The sequence below is a fragment of the Bufo bufo genome, chromosome 3 (assembly GCF_905171765.1).
Source record: "Bufo bufo chromosome 3, aBufBuf1.1, whole genome shotgun sequence".
NCBI lineage: Eukaryota > Metazoa > Chordata > Amphibia > Anura > Bufonidae > Bufo > Bufo bufo.
Window position 1 is genome coordinate 704,362,175 of NC_053391.1, and position 16,146 is coordinate 704,378,320.

The window sequence follows — 16,146 nt, forward strand, 5'->3', positions numbered from 1 at the left end:
GAATTTGGCTTAACTGCAATCTGCCAAGCGTCTGAACCCTAGACAGGCCAGATGGTCACTGTTTTTTACCAGGTTCAATTTTGTGGTTACCTTTCACCCGGGGGTTAAGAACGTCAAGGCAGATGCCTTGTCTCACAGCTTTCCTGGGGGAGGTGATTCAGAGGATCCTGCTCCGATTTTGGCTGATGGGGTGGTGGTCTCCGCTCTGTACCCCGAATTGGAGATGGAGGTGTTGGGAGCCCAGGAGGGGGCTCCTGGTTCTTGTCCCCCAGGGAGGTTGTTTGTTCTTGAATGTCTGCGATACAAGGTATTCAAAGAACATCACGATACTGTCCTTGCTGGACATCCTGGTGGTAAGTCCACCTGTGACCTGGTGTCCGGGAGGTTCTGGTGGCCAGGGTTACGTAAGAGCATTGAGGATTACGTGGCAGCTTGTGAACTCGACCGGCTGGTTCACTTCTTCTATTGTCTATTCCGTCTCGTCCTTGGACGCACTTGTCTATGGACTTTATTACGGATCTGCCGAGTTCCTCCGGGAGAACAGTAATTTTGGTGGTAGTTGACCGTTTCAGTAAAATGGCTCACTTTATATCATTAAGTAGTCAGCCTAATGCCAAGACTCTTGCGCAGATTTTTGTTGATAATATTGTGAAATTGCATGGTATTCCTTCGGATGTGGTCTCTGATAGAGGAACCAGTCTCAGAAAAGGTACCAAACTGAGGATGAACACCGTATGCGCCAAAAAATGGCGACTTACCCGTGGACTCCTGCCTACGGTTATTCAAAGCAAACTCTGCTAGAGATAAGAATGAGGACCAGTCCTCCTGGTTCTCAACCACAAACACCTCAAGTAGGTCTCCAGGTTTTGGTTAGTACGCTCTGTCTGCCCATTCGACTGTGGATGAAAAGCTGAAGAGAACGAAAGTTGAACACCAAGACGAGAGCAGAACGCCTTCCAAAACTTGGAAACAAACTGCATGCCCCTATCTTAAACCACATCCGAGGGAATGCCATGTAATTTCACGATGTTATCAACAAAAACCTGAGCAAGAGTCTTAGCATTGGGCAGACTAGCTAACGATACAAAGTGAGCCATTTTACTAAAACGGTCCACAACCACCAAAATCCCGGTTTTCCTGGAGGAACTCGGCAGATCAGTAATAAAGTCCATAGACAAGTGCGTCTTCAGTACGCCAGTCCTTCAGGGTGAGCGAATGTGAGGTCACGGGGTAATAGGCAGAACGAGGGTTGCTCTTATTACTCACAATTTGTAGAAGACCCTGGGCAGGCGTACAGCAGTGATAGAGAGGCTGGCACATAGATCCTCTGGGGCACTCTCTGAAATATAGGGAGCAGGCCGGGTGGTAGGTGAGGTGCCCTGGGTGTTGGAAGTTTAGTGTGCCGGTGGCAAGATCCCTTACAGTTCGTGACGCCAGTGCCGGTAACGGTGGCACACCGATTTGTTGGAGGAATAATTGAGGTACATACGTTTATGGTGAACTAGAACTCCTCTTTACTGAACAGTTCAACTATATACAGGCTTCAGACAGTTCCATATGAAGTAGATTTGGTAACAGGCAGGCTTTACATTAATGACAGGTATAATCCTAGCAAGATTACTCAGAGGGAATCAACTTACAGATCAGGCTGTACTTTCTGCAGAATCCTGTCTGACTTTCTCCAAGGCCCGAATGCCTGATAGCTGGCTTTATCCTTGGGTAGGGAAACCTTCCTCTGGTATAAATCCACTTGCTGCAAATAAACTTCTGCCCTTCAGCTTTCTACTTGGCTGGATACAATTAGCACTTCTCTGTACTTTGCTTGATGCAGGATAACTTCAGGAGGAAACTCCTTCTCCTGGAAACTGGTTAGGATCCTGTGCTATCTTGCTGCATGTTAGAAGCTGGACCTCAGCTCCTGCCTGGCTGAAGTAAATCTTAGCTTCTGACTACACACCCTTTCCCTGGACTGGACCTGTCTATATACACTCACCTAAAGAATTATTAGTGCCCCCATACTAATACGGTGTTGGACCCCCTTTTGCCTTCAGAACTGCCTTAATTCTACATGGCATTGATTCAACAAGGTGCTGATAGCATTCTTTAGAAATGTTGGCCCATATTGATAGGATAGCATCCTGCAGTTGATGGAGATTTGAGGGATGCACATCCAGGGGACGAAGCTCCCGTTCCACCACATCCCAAAGATGCTCTATTGGGTTGAGATCTGGTGACTGTGGGGCCATTTTAGTACAGTGAACTCATTGTCATGTTCAAGAAACCAATGTGAAATGATTGGAGCTTTGTGACATGGTGCATTATCCTGCTGGAAGTAGCCATCAGAGGATGGATACATGTTCTCATTCTGTTTACGCCAAATTCGGACTCTACCATTTGAATGTCTCAACAGAAATCGAGACTCATCAGACCAGGCAACATTTTTCCTGTCTTCAACAGTCCAATTTTGGTGAGCTCGTGCAAATTGTAGCCTCTTTTTCCTATTTGTAGTGGAGATGAGTGGTACCCGGTGGGGTCTTCTGCTGTTGTAGCCCATCCGCCTCAAGGTTGTGCATGTTGTGGCTTCACAAATGCTTTGCTGCATACCTCGGTTGTAACGAGTGGTTATTTCAGTCAACGTTGCTCTTCTATCAGCTTGAATCAGTCGGCCCATTCTCCTCTGACCTCTAGCATCCACAAGGCATTTTTGCCCACAGGATGGCCGCATACTGGATGTTTTTCCCTTTTCACACCATTCTTTGTAAACCCTAGAAATGGTTGTGCGTGAAAATCCCAGTAACTGAACAGATTGTGAAATACTCAGACCGGCCCGTCTGGCACCAACAACCATGCCACGCTCAAAATTGCTTAAATCACCTTTCTTTCCCATTCTGACATTCAGTTTAAAGTTCAGGAGATTGTCTTGACCAGGAGCACCCCCCTAAATGCATTGAATCAACTGCCATGTGATTGGTTGGCTAGATAATTGCATTCATGAGAAATAGAACAGGTGTTCCTAATAATTCTTTAGGTGACTGTATATTAGGGGGTTCCCTAGCTCCCTCTACAGCTTGGGAGGAGAAACTACACCCCTAACAGGCCTGGTACACAGGAAATAACATTAAAATACACATTATAATGTAATACAAAATACCATGACCATGTTCCACAGGAGGTGGAGAACAACGTGACCCAATTGACCCTTGAGTAGTGCCCACCCTTACGTAGTGGGACACTACATACCCCGCTACTTTGAGGTTGCCCGACCTCGGCGCAACATAGGGGGACCGCCCAGCTGGACACTGTGACCTGAAAGACAAAAATGCAAAGCAGGCATATACAACAATCACTACATTTGCAAGGAAAATATCAGGCATCTCCGCTGGCAAAGGACAAGTGCGGTGAAAAGGGGCGTCGTTCTCTTCATAAGTTGGTGCTTGGAATGGGGGCGCTGACCTGGTACAGCGTATCAGGAATAACCAGGATAGTCCATAATAAAATACAATAGTCCCATAAAACAGCATCTCAGAGGCCCACATGCATTGTGGTCATCTCTGGGCACAGTTCTTGAACTAATATTGCATATAAAAGTCACAGCACAGAACTCTACATCTCAGGAATACTTTCCCCTGGCAAGTCCTGGTAGATAATGCTATTATTGTGTAAAACTTAAATAAATAAGAAAAAGTAGACATATTAGGTATCGCCACGTCCGTAACGATCTGCTCTATAAAACTGTCACATGACCTAACCCCCTTAGATGAACGCTGTAAAAATAAATAAATAAAAACTGTTCCAAAACAGCCAATTTTTTGGTCATAAAGTGTAATAATGAATGATCAAGAAATCCTATGTACCCAAAAATGGTACAAATAAAAACCTCAATTCTTTCTGCAAAAAACGAGCCTCTGCAAAAGACGATCGGCAAAAAAATAAAAAAAATATGGCGTTCAGAAAATGGACACACAAAAACATAATTTATTTTTCAAAAATGCTTTATTATTTAAAACTGAAACAAACAAACAAAGAAAGTAAACATATTTGATATCACTGCGTCCGTAACAACCTGCTCTATAAAAATAGCACATGATCTACCCTGTCAGATGAATCTTGTAAAATATTAAAAATAACAAAACGGTGCCAAAACAGCCATTTTTTGGTTACCTTGCCTCACAAAAAACTTAATATAGAGCAATTAAAAATCATATTTACCCCAAAATAGTACCAATAAATCTGGCACCTTATCCCCCAGTTTCCAAAATAGGGTAACTTTTTGGGATTTTCTACTGTAGGAGTGCATCAGGGGGCTTTAAATGGGACATGGCATCTAAAAACCAGTCCAGCAAAATCTGCCTTCCAAAAACCATGCGGCGCTCCTTTTCTTCTGCGCTCTGCCGTGCGCCCTATACATCAGTTTACGACCACATGTGGGGTGTTTCTGTAAACCGCAGAATCAGGGTAATAAATATTGAGTTTTGTTTGGCTGTTAACCCTCAATGTGTTAAAGAAAAAAAATTAATAAAATGGAAAATCTGCCAAAAAAGTGAAATTTAGAAATTTAATCTCCATTTTCCTTTAATTCTTGTGGAACGCCTAAAGGGTTAACAAAGTTTGTAAAATTGTAAAAAGTCTTGAGTAACTTGAGGGGTGTAGTTTCTACAATGGGGTCTTTTATGGGGGTATCCACTATGTAGGCCCCACAAAGTGACTTCAGATCTGAACTGGTCCTTAAAAAGTGGGTTTTAGAGGGGATCCCTCCACCAATCGAGTCTCCACCTGCACCTATAGAAAACCCAGGGCAGGGAATACCACACTATATGCGACATCCTGTCATCCAAAACATGTAATTGCCAATATACCCAGGGGGGAAATAATACGTGCAAGAAGGAACTGCACGGAAGAAAAAAGCTTTTTTGATGAAGCTAGAAATATCTCCCATAGACTGGGTGGGTAAAAGAGCTTATGGCATAAAACATGTAGAGGAGGCCATACAACAGGTCTCAACCATTGAAAGGGGATCCCTTCTTCATCCTAGACAGGAAAAATCACTGCAAAAAGAAGGCTCACCGTGTAATACAGGCAAAAGAAATAATAAAAATGACAACACTAATGGCAGCGGCAGGAGAAACAATTTTTTTGTGACTCAATATAGTACAGAGTACCTACAAATATGTCACATTATAAAAAAACATTTTCCTGTCCTGGCACATGACAAAGAATGGACTGACGGTTGCAGATGGGGTTAAATGTGCAGCTAGAAGAGCGCCCACCATCGCAAACTATGTCAGCCCCAGCCTGTATCAGGAAGAGAAAAAATGGCAACCAGTCTGGCTTAGGACCAAGGGGAGCTATAGGTGCGGACACCACAGGTGCATCTGCTGCACACACATGTTAATATCCAAGACCTTTGCTTCAGCTTCAAATAATAGAGTCTTCCCAGTGAAAGCATATCTTAATTGTAATACAACCCATGCTGTCTATTTGATTACGTGCAAAAAATGTAATATTCAATACGTGGGTTGTACTGTCAACGCAATTAAGTCCAGAATACGAAAACACACATCTCTGATGTCCCCACCATGGCAATCGCAATGTATCTGCGGCTAGTCTGCATTCTGCTGTCTGCCATGGTGGGGACACATCCGACATGGTGGGACAAGGTATAGAAAAAGTCTTCTTGCCTAAACGTGGAGGAGACCATAGAAGAAAACTACTAAACAGAGAGTCTTTCTGGATTTTTGCTTTGAACACACGTCAACCAGACGGCCTAAATAATCGTTTAGATCTGATCCTGCAGCAATAATTTAAACACTATAGTTCTAGTGCAATAAAAAGAAGAATTTCCTGCCCATTTTTTGAGAACATTCCCAGGAGATTTTTTCCTTTTTCTCTTTGTATGTAATATGACTTTTATTATACCCCACTATTTTTCAGCAAAATAATTTGTATACTTCTAGCATATATATTATGCGTATCCCCTCATTTCTTTCTCTCCCTATTTGCATAGTTAATTTTCACTATGTATATGTATGGTTTAATGGTTCTTATGTGTTTTTTCTTTCATTTTATTTTTCATGAGAAGAGTTAATTGAAGGTGTGGCCCCTTTTCTTGGGGGCGGGTGCAGTGAAGACAGGTGCACCTTCCCCTTTAAAAGGTCTCATTTTTAATGTCTTACTGTGTCATGAGGAAGGGATGAAATTTATCTTTGGTAGCCCGAAACGCGTAGACATGACTGTCATTTTTGTAACTGATGGATGAGATTTTACCGCAAGCAAAATAAATTATTTCCTTTATCCAAGTGGAGCTGGATTTCTTTTTCCCTTTTTTTATATATGCTAACACTATCTAAAGAGTCTGATCAGGAGATCAGGAGAGGCATGTGTGGCGTGAAACGAACGCCATGCCTGTCAATGTGAAGGAGCCTTGCTGTTTCTCACTTTTAAATGGATGTAATAAAGTAGGAAGCTGGATATTAGGGCGAGTGCCATATTTTAAGTGAATTTTTCTGCTGGATGAACCATACTCTCAAAAGCATGCTCATTGTTACTCACAAGTGTAAGATGGAAGTGAAGTTTAACTTTACCAGCAGTGAAGGCTATTTGTGTAAGGAATTCAAGCAGGGGATACTAAATGATGTCTGCTGGAGTGTGGGGACCTACAGATTTTCACATTTTCATGTAACCTGAATTCCTGTAAGGTTCAGGCCACCTTCACCATCACATCACCTTCAAGGGATGAATATTATAGTAAATGTTCCTGACTAAGAAAGTGTTTTCTGATCTTGACTTTCACCTATTCCTCAGATATTCCAGTAACTAGAAGGAAAAGCCATCTACAGTATAGTACCCTCATGAATAGTAGCAGACAGTATGACTCCGTAAATAAACCAGCTACCGCATCCCTGTAAATAATGCCAGACGGTATGCTTTCTTAAAAAAGTACCAAGTTTCCAAGTCAGTACTCAATATGCCTGATATTTCTTTATTTCAGATCCAGTCATGAATTTCCCAACAACTACAACGACAACTACAACAACTACTAGACCAACCACAAGTACAACACCAACCACAACTACAACACCAACTACAACAACAACCACAAGTACAATACCAACCACAACTACAACACCAACCACAACTACATCAACGACAACACCAACCACAACCACAACACTAACTACAACTACAATGACTACAACACCAACCACAACTACAACAACACCAACCACAACTACAACACCAACCACAACTACTACAACACCAACCACAACACTAACTACAACTACAACACTAACTACAACTACAATGACTACAACACCAACCACAACTACGATGACTACAACACCAACCACAACTACAACACCAACCACAACTACTACTACACCAACCACAACTACTACAACACCAACCACAACTACTACAACACCAACCACTACTACTACAACACCAACCACAACTACAACACTAACTACAACTACAATGACTACAACACCAACCACAACTACTACAACACCAACCACAACTACAACACCAACTACGACTACAATGACTACAACACCAACCACAACTACTACAACACCAACCACAACTACAACACCAACTACGACTACAATGACTACAACACCAACCACAACTACTACAACACCAACCACAACGACAACAACTATAAAACCAACAACGAGAACAACTACTACAACAACCACAACTACTACAACAAGTAAGTCAACAAAAATGTTCTCCAACCTGTAGACAAGAAAAATGTCAACGAATTGTATCTCCAGTATAGATTATCCAACATATAAACAGCAAGTACCTCACTGCACCCTCACTGAATATAACAGTTATATGATTATATAATCTCTGAGGCTTAGATTATACCGAGCAGCATGAAGTGTCGGGGTTTGTTGTGTAGAGAACCTTTGTTTTATAGATTTACAGTAACCCGAATCTTCTCATTTTCTCTCTTTTTCAGAGTTCACATCATGTAAGTACCTGATCTTCCACCTCATGCTAAGGTTCTGAATGGAACAGTGTCTCTTGGAGGTGCAGCACATTATCTGGAACAAGGACTTCCATAACTTTGTTGCATATTTACCATTTGACATGGCTTGCAATTGTCCTTATATTACAAAGATTAAACAATATATTATTATTATTATTATTATCATAATGGCCTGTCAGATCTTCTATGGCCAAATTGTCTACAGTCTGTCCCTATTCTTTATTTTTTTTTACCATTGACTGTATTTGTGAGTTATAACCTCCCTTCTGATCCTCAGCTGTTTTATGTGACCAGCAATCTGACTTTCCAAATAACACAGCATCTTATGAGTGGAAAGGAAGCCGGTTTCTCTATGTATTCCTATGGGAGCCTCAATGTCAACCTCATTGGACATTGCTGAGGATCAGAAGGGAGGTTATAACTTACAAATACAGTCACTGCTAAGACGATTACCTTCACTACAGTTTGCATAATCTAACTTTCTAACAGGTCAGAGAATATTGTGGCAGTCCAGTGTCTCTAGAATGTACTGTCTTCTGTTCCACCAGAGTGCCTCTTCCAGTGTCTCTAGAATGTCCTGTCTTCTGTTCCACCAGAGTGCCTCTTCCAGTGTCTCCAGAATGTCATTTCTAATGTCTCTTGAATATCCCATCTTCTGTTCCTTCAGAACTTAGCATTTATTTTCATTTTCCATCTTGTCTGTCTATAAAATGTTACTTCTAGTATGTTTCCAGAATACTCTGTGCTTCTCCAAAATTTCTTATCTTACTGTATGTTCAACCAGAATGTTTCCTGTTTAATTGTATGTTCTTCTGGAATAGCCCGTCTTGCTTTCCTTCAGAATGACTTGTCTTGGGTTTCTTCTGAATATCCCATCTTGTGTTATCCCAGAAAGACCAGTCTTTTACTTCTTCTGAATATTCCATCTTCTGTTACTTCTACAAAAACATTTTATATATCCCCACAATGACCTGTTACTTCAAAATGTCCATCTTTTTTTTTATAATTGTGTTTTTATTGAAATACAATGGCACATATTCATTTCGCCATTTCAGAATGTCCATCTTGATTCTCCAGAACATTAAAGCTTGTGTTCCAGGGTCTTCTGTACTAACTGTATTCAGAATGTCTGTTTTGTTTCTCCAAAATGTCTCCATCTAGTGTTTCCCTGAAATATCCTATGTTGTGTTCTTCTTCTTCTGTCTAGTCATCTCAGAATGTCCTGTCTTGTTCTTGTCTATTCGTACTGTCTATGCTGTGTTTGTCCAGAATGGCTTTGTGTTTGTGCCGTATATAGAGGGCGAGAGTATCAGAAATATTGTCATTTGTGGTCCTTGTGTATAAATCATTTCATTTTATATTGGTACAGTCAGACCTTAGATGCATATTGCTTCCTAAAACATTCAGGCAGTTTGGTTTATTGGTCAGATAGCCGGTTGGTCAGCTCCTTGGTTGGTTGATGAGATGGTTGACCGGCTGCTGTTTGATGATTAGTCTTCAGTGCTCCGTTTTCTCTTTGCCTGAGTGGTTTTGGTTCTCATGTGACTCACCCTTTAATACAGCATACAAGTATTTTAATTATGTTTTTATGCCTCAAACAGATGCAAAATCCTGCAACTTCTGTAATTCTACAATTTCCACCATCTGTAACGTAAGGAGCGGCTACGTCATCTGTTCCTGCGCTGCTGGCTACATTGGAAATGGGGTGGACTGCACGAGGATGGTATTCTGTGATACAAACAAGTGCTGTCCTAAGGGATATAACTGGGACTTGAAGGTGAAGTTATGTGTGGATATCAACGAATGTCTAAGCCCAACTCTGAACACGTGTTCCCCAACAGAGACCTGCAAAAACCTCAATGGTGTTTACCTCTGTGTTCCCAACCCCTCAGCCCTCTGCTCCGGCACTGCTTGCTCCAGCGACCAGGACTGTCTGCAAATAAATGGCAAATATCAATGTGCTGATCCCTGTGACTGGAATTCTCTGCTGAATGGGGACGATAGACTGTCCTCCATTGATTCCGCTGGCAGATTCAGCACTGACAGATACAACTTTGGATGGTTCCGTTATGTTGGAAAAAACACTGCCAGCTTGAAAGTTGGAACCGTGGGGCCCTTAAAATGTGGCTCCCTTGAACCATTTTCTCTTGGGGACGTTCATCCAAATATTGGTGATGGGATCAAGTTGGTGCCCTTAATCAGCAATTCCCTGAGTGGAACTATAAATGCTGGTAATCTTCCAGTGAAGGCCTGCCCCAAAGGATACTACGTGTACAAGTTCTCAGGAATGCTCAAGCCTGATGTCTACTGCACAGGTAAGACCTCAGCACACCTGTATATATGACTCCAGCACACCTGTATGTATGACTCCATCACACCTGTATGTATGACTCCATCACATCTGTATGTATGACTCCATCACATCTGTATATATGACTCCAGCACACCTGTATGTATGACTCCAGCACACCTGTATATATGACTCCAGCACACCTGTATATATGACTCCAGCACACCTGTATGTATGACTCCATCACACCTGTATGTATGACTCCAGCACACCTGTATATATGACTCCAGCACACCTGTATGTATGACACCAGCACACCTGTATGTATGACTCCAGCACACCTGTATGTATGACTCCAGCACACCTGTATCTATGACTCCAGCACACCTGTATCTATGACTCCAGCACACCTGTATGTATGACTCCAGCACACCTGTATGTATGACTCCAGCACACATGTATGACTCCAGCACACCTGTATCTATGACTCCAGCACACCTGTATGTATGACTCCAGCACACCTGTATGTATGACTCCAGCACACCTGTATCTATGACTCCAGCACACCTGTATGTATGACTCCAGCACACCTGTATGTATGACTCCAGCACACCTGTATCTATGACTCCAGCACACCTGTATCTATGACTCCAGCACACCTGTATGTATGACTCCATCACACCTGTATGTATGACTCCAGCACACCTGTATATATGACTCCAGCACACCTGTATGTATGACACCAGCACACCTGTATGTATGACTCCAGCACACCTGTATGTATGACTCCAGCACACCTGTACATATGACTCCAGCACACCTGTACCTATGACTCCAGCACACCTGTATCTATGACTCCAGCACACCTGTATCTATGACTCCAGCACACCTGTATGTATGACTCCAGCACACCTGTATCTATGACTCCAGCACACCTGTATATATGACTCCAGCACACCTGTATCTATGACTCCAGCACACCTGTATCTATGACTCCAGCACACCTGTATGTATGACTCCAGCACACCTGTATCTATGACTCCAGCACACCTGTATCTATGACTCCAGCACACCTGTATCTATGACTCCAGCACACCTGTATGTATGACTCCAGCACACCTGTATGTATGACTCCAGCACACCTGTATGTATGACTCCAGCACACCTGTATCTATGACTCCAGCACACCTGTATCTATGACTCCAGCACACCTGTATGTATGACTCCAACACACCTGTATATATGACTCCAGCACACCTGTATGTATGACTCCAGCACACCTGTATCTATGACTCCAGCACACCTGTATGTATGACACCAGCACACCTGTATGTATGACCCCAGCACACCTGTATGTATGACACCAGCACACCTGTATGTATGACCCCAGCACACCTGTATGTATGACTCCAGCACACCTGTACCTATGACTCCAGCACACCTGTACCTATGACTCCAGCACACCTGTATGTATGACTCCAGCACACCTGTATGTATGACACCAGCACACCTGTATCTATGACACCAGCACACCTGTATGTATGACCCCAGCACACCTGTATCTATGACACCAGCACACCTGTATCTATGACTCCAGCACACCTGTATATATGACTCCAGCACACCTGTATGTATGACCCCAGCACACCTGTATCTATGACACCAGCACACCTGTATATATGACCCCAGCACACCTGTATATATGACTCCAGCACACCTGTATGTATGATTCCAGCACACCTGTATCTATGACACCAGCACACCTGTATATATGACCCCAGCACACCTGTATATATGACTCCAGCACACCTGTATGTATGATTCCAGCACACCTGTATCTATGACTCCAGCACACCTGTATATATGACTCCAGCACACCTGTATGATTCCAGCACACCTGTATATATGACTCCAGCACACCTGTACCTATGATTCCAGCACACCTGTAGCTATGACCACATCACATCTGTATGTATGACAGATGTTGAGCTGGTGTGTGGTCATCATCTGAGTTCCTGTTCATCCATTTTATATTAAAGATAAGTGTACTTCTCTTGGTATTTTGTTGCTCCCATTTGCTTGTTGTTTACTAGGTCTCAGGGAGATGCTGGTTCGTTCATCTGGGAAGAAACCAGTAGTCTCAGGCCCTGTCACTAATCTTAGGGCTTTTCAGGATTACTAGGGCCTAGATTTCTGGTGTATGAATATTCCCACCTTGAGGTTCTATTCATACTGACAGAAGTCAGGGCTAGGTTTAGGGTTTCCTTAGGTGGTCACCATTTCCCTTTCCCTAGCCTTGAGGCCTAGTTCCTGGTCATTTTCCTTCTGTTGTTATTCTGGTGTTCCTCCCCTCCCCCTGCACTGTGACAAAGGCCCAGTGTTCTACACCACTATAAACACTCTCTGCAGCCAGGAAATAGACTTTTTTTCTGTGATTCACTGTGAATATATTCGGATCGAACCAAATTTTTTAAAAAAAATTCGGCGGACCGACCGAATAAATTTTTAAAAAAATTTGCTTATCTCTAATGAATATGTAAGCTAAAACCCAAAGGTCCCGAATATGCTGGAGAATTACCTTCCAGTTTTATCTTCTTGTTCGGCAGAATATTTATAAAATTGTAATTTACGTAAGGACACAGACAGCTCCAAAGCCTACAGATCAAAACTATCAGAAATACAATCATCTAAACCTTTAGATGACAAGTCTATACAATCCTGTTGGGGGACAACCCCCTGATCTGCTTACTGCCACATTCAATCACTTCCATCCATCCAGATGTAAAGCCTGCATTTCATCTCCATCAACAGTCCCAGAGTCCATTGAATCCCCAACTAGTACTTTTCTTATTTTCTCTTCAGGTTCTTGGACCTCTACTTTTCCTACTTGCACCACGAGACTTGTTTCTGTTTCATACCTCTTCTTCTTTCCTTGTTTTCTCCTCCATCATTGTCTCCACTTCACGTCTTTCCCCACCACCTCAAGGGGCTCCTGCCACAATAATATCTTTTTTCTCCTATTGGACGTCATGATCCTCTGCAGCGTTTGAATCTGATCCTGAATTGGTCTTCCAGACTCCCAGGATTTTATTAATCCTTTGCCGTCGAGTTTTTTTCTTCTACGTCTATTGATATGAATAACATATTTCCCCACTTTTTGGACGGTCAAAGAGGGACACTTATGGTTCATTGTGTAAAAGATCCATTTTCCTGCACATCTATATACTTAGTTTTCTCTTCCAAAAAAATTCTCTGAATATAGACATTTCTAAAATTCAGATTGCATCCAATAATGAAATAATAAGCAAGGAAGGTTCTAATATGCCCATGGGAACCAGCCAAACACTTTCTGGATCCATATTGTAAATGCAATAATGAAAATCTATACCTCAGATCATAAAGAGGGACATTTATGGAGCAAAGAGGGACAGGGGGACTTGGGTCAAAAAGAGGGACTGTCCCTCCAAAAGAGGGACACTTGGGAGGTCTGGAATAAACACTCGAATTGTGTCAAAATCAGTTTAGTCTCATGAATTTGTCTCGTTCATTATGTCACTTTGTGTACAAATTAATCTCAACTCAAGTCTCTGACAGAATCCTTCATATTGTGACTTGTTAACCGGGATTGCAGCTCATTCCGTAATCTCCTCAGTTCAGCTGTAATTATTGTACATTCTCTCTCCGATCCTTGCAGGCAGGGGCGTAGCTATAGGGGGTGCAGAGGTAGCAGTCGCTACCGGGCCCAGGAGCCTGAGGGGGCCCAAAGACCCTTGTGCCGCATAAGAAGACACCAGTATTATAGAAAGTGCATGGAGGTCAAGTTATAGCTCTGGCTGGAGGAAAGGGGTTAGGTCAAGAATCACCGATACCTTCAGGCAGCATGAAGGCTATGTGCTTCCCTAGCCACAAAACACTGAGGGAAGGGGGGCCCAAGCTGAACCCTTGGACCAGGGCCCATGAGCCTTTAGCTACGCCCCTGCTTGCAGGACTATATGCCTCAGAGCCAGGGGATGTTTGAAATGGGTTTCGTTCCATTCTTCTACAAAATCCAAATCATCTGCATATTGGGAGACTTATTTGTCCATAAGAAATCCCTTTGAGCTACGACCACATTCACTATAAGATTTCAATGATTTAATAGTCCAAAGCAAACTTCCTTTTCTGCTCATTTACTTTTGCCCAATGTCCTCATACTTAAAGTAGGTAGACAATCTCCACTGCTGCCTTCAGAAAAAACAAGGCTGCGTCTTCAAGACCCGCTTGACTTATTCATCAGTAGTGGGTTTACCAAGAGGGCAGGACATCCGGTTTGAGATTTACAGGTCTACAAAGAGTTAAACATAGGAGCAGGAGACATGAATTGCTGCTAGAAAAGGATTCAGCCTTAGTTATACGTACTGAAGCATTGGGGCCAATAAGATTTAATCAGCGAAACTCACTGAATTCCCTTCTTCCCCTCTTAGTTTGGTGACTATGTATTGATCCTATATATGCTAACACTATCTAAAGAGTCTGATCAGGAGATCAGGAGAGGCATGTGTGGCGTGAAACGAACGCCATGCCTGTCAATGTGAAGGAGCCTTGCTGTTTCTCACTTTTAAATGGATGTAATAAAGTAGGAAGCTGGATATTAGGGCGAGTGCCATATTTTAAGTGAATTTTTCTGATGGATGAACCATACTCTCAAAAGCATGCTCATTGTTACTCACAAGTGTAAGATGGAAGTGAAGTTTAACTTTACCAGCAGTGAAGGCTATTTGTGTAAGGAATTCAAGCAGGGGATACTAAATGATGTCTGCTGGAGTGTGGGGACCTACAGATTTTCACATTTTCATGTAACCTGAATTCCTGTAAGGTTCAGGCCACCTTCACCATCACATCACCTTCAAGGGATGAATATTATAGTAAATGTTCCTGACTAAGAAAGTGTTTTCTGATCTTGACTTTCACCTATTCCTCAGATATTCCAGTAACTAGAAGGAAAAGCCATCTACAGTATAGTACCCTCATGAATAGTAGCAGACAGTATGACTCCGTAAATAAACCAGCTACCGCATCCCTGTAAATAATGCCAGACGGTATGCTTTCTTAAAAAAGTACCAAGTTTCCAAGTCAGTACTCAATATGCCTGATATTTCTTTATTTCAGATCCAGTCATGAATTTCCCAACAACTACAACGACAACTACAACAACTACTAGACCAACCACAAGTACAACACCAACCACAACTACAACACCAACTACAACAACAACCACACCTACAACACCAACCACAACTACAATGACTACAACGCCAACTACAACTACAACACCAACCACAACTACAACACCAACCACAACACTAACTACAACTACAATGACTACAACACCAACCACAACTACAACAACACCAACCACAACTACAACACTAACTACAACTACAATGACTACAACACCAACCACAACTATGATGACTACAACACCAACCACAACACCAACCGCAACTACTACAACACCAACCACAACTACTACAACACCAACTACAACAACACCAACTACAACAACACCAACCACAACTACAACACTAACTACAACTATAATGACTACAACACCAACTACAACTACAACACCAACTACGACTACAATGACTACAACACCAACCACAACTACTACAACACCAACCACAACAACCACAACTATAAAACCAACAACGAGGACAACTACTACAACAACAACAACAACTACTACAACAAGTAAGTCAACAAAAATGTTCTCCAACCTGTAGACAAGAAAAATGTCAAAGAATTGTATCTCCAGTATAGATTATCCAACGTATAAACAGCAAGTACCTCACTGCACCCTCACTGAATATAACAG

General features: G+C 42.3%; 1 protein-coding gene across 1 annotated transcript; it reads left to right on the forward strand.

The window, feature by feature from the left end:
* The first annotated feature begins 8,373 nt into the window (after positions 1 to 8,373).
* On the forward strand, positions 8,374 to 16,026 carry LOC120994140 (homeobox protein 2-like). Its single transcript, XM_040422594.1, has 4 exons — positions 8,374 to 8,413; positions 9,601 to 10,314; positions 15,251 to 15,258; positions 15,490 to 16,026. Exons 1-4 carry the CDS (start codon positions 8,374 to 8,376, stop codon positions 16,024 to 16,026), a joined length of 1,299 nt encoding a protein of 432 aa, XP_040278528.1.
* Positions 16,027 to 16,146: the final 120 nt, after the last annotated feature.

What these genes read in the sequence shown, in the direction of transcription:
- LOC120994140 (XM_040422594.1), top strand. Translation starts at nt 8,374, where the DNA reads ATGTCAACCTCATTGGACATTGCTGAGGATCAGAAGGGAG. An exon ending in TGCTGAGGATCAGAAGGGAG is followed by an intron (nt 8,414 to 9,600) that starts GTTATAACTTAC and finishes TGCCTCAAACAG; the next exon opens with ATGCAAAATCCTGCAACTTC.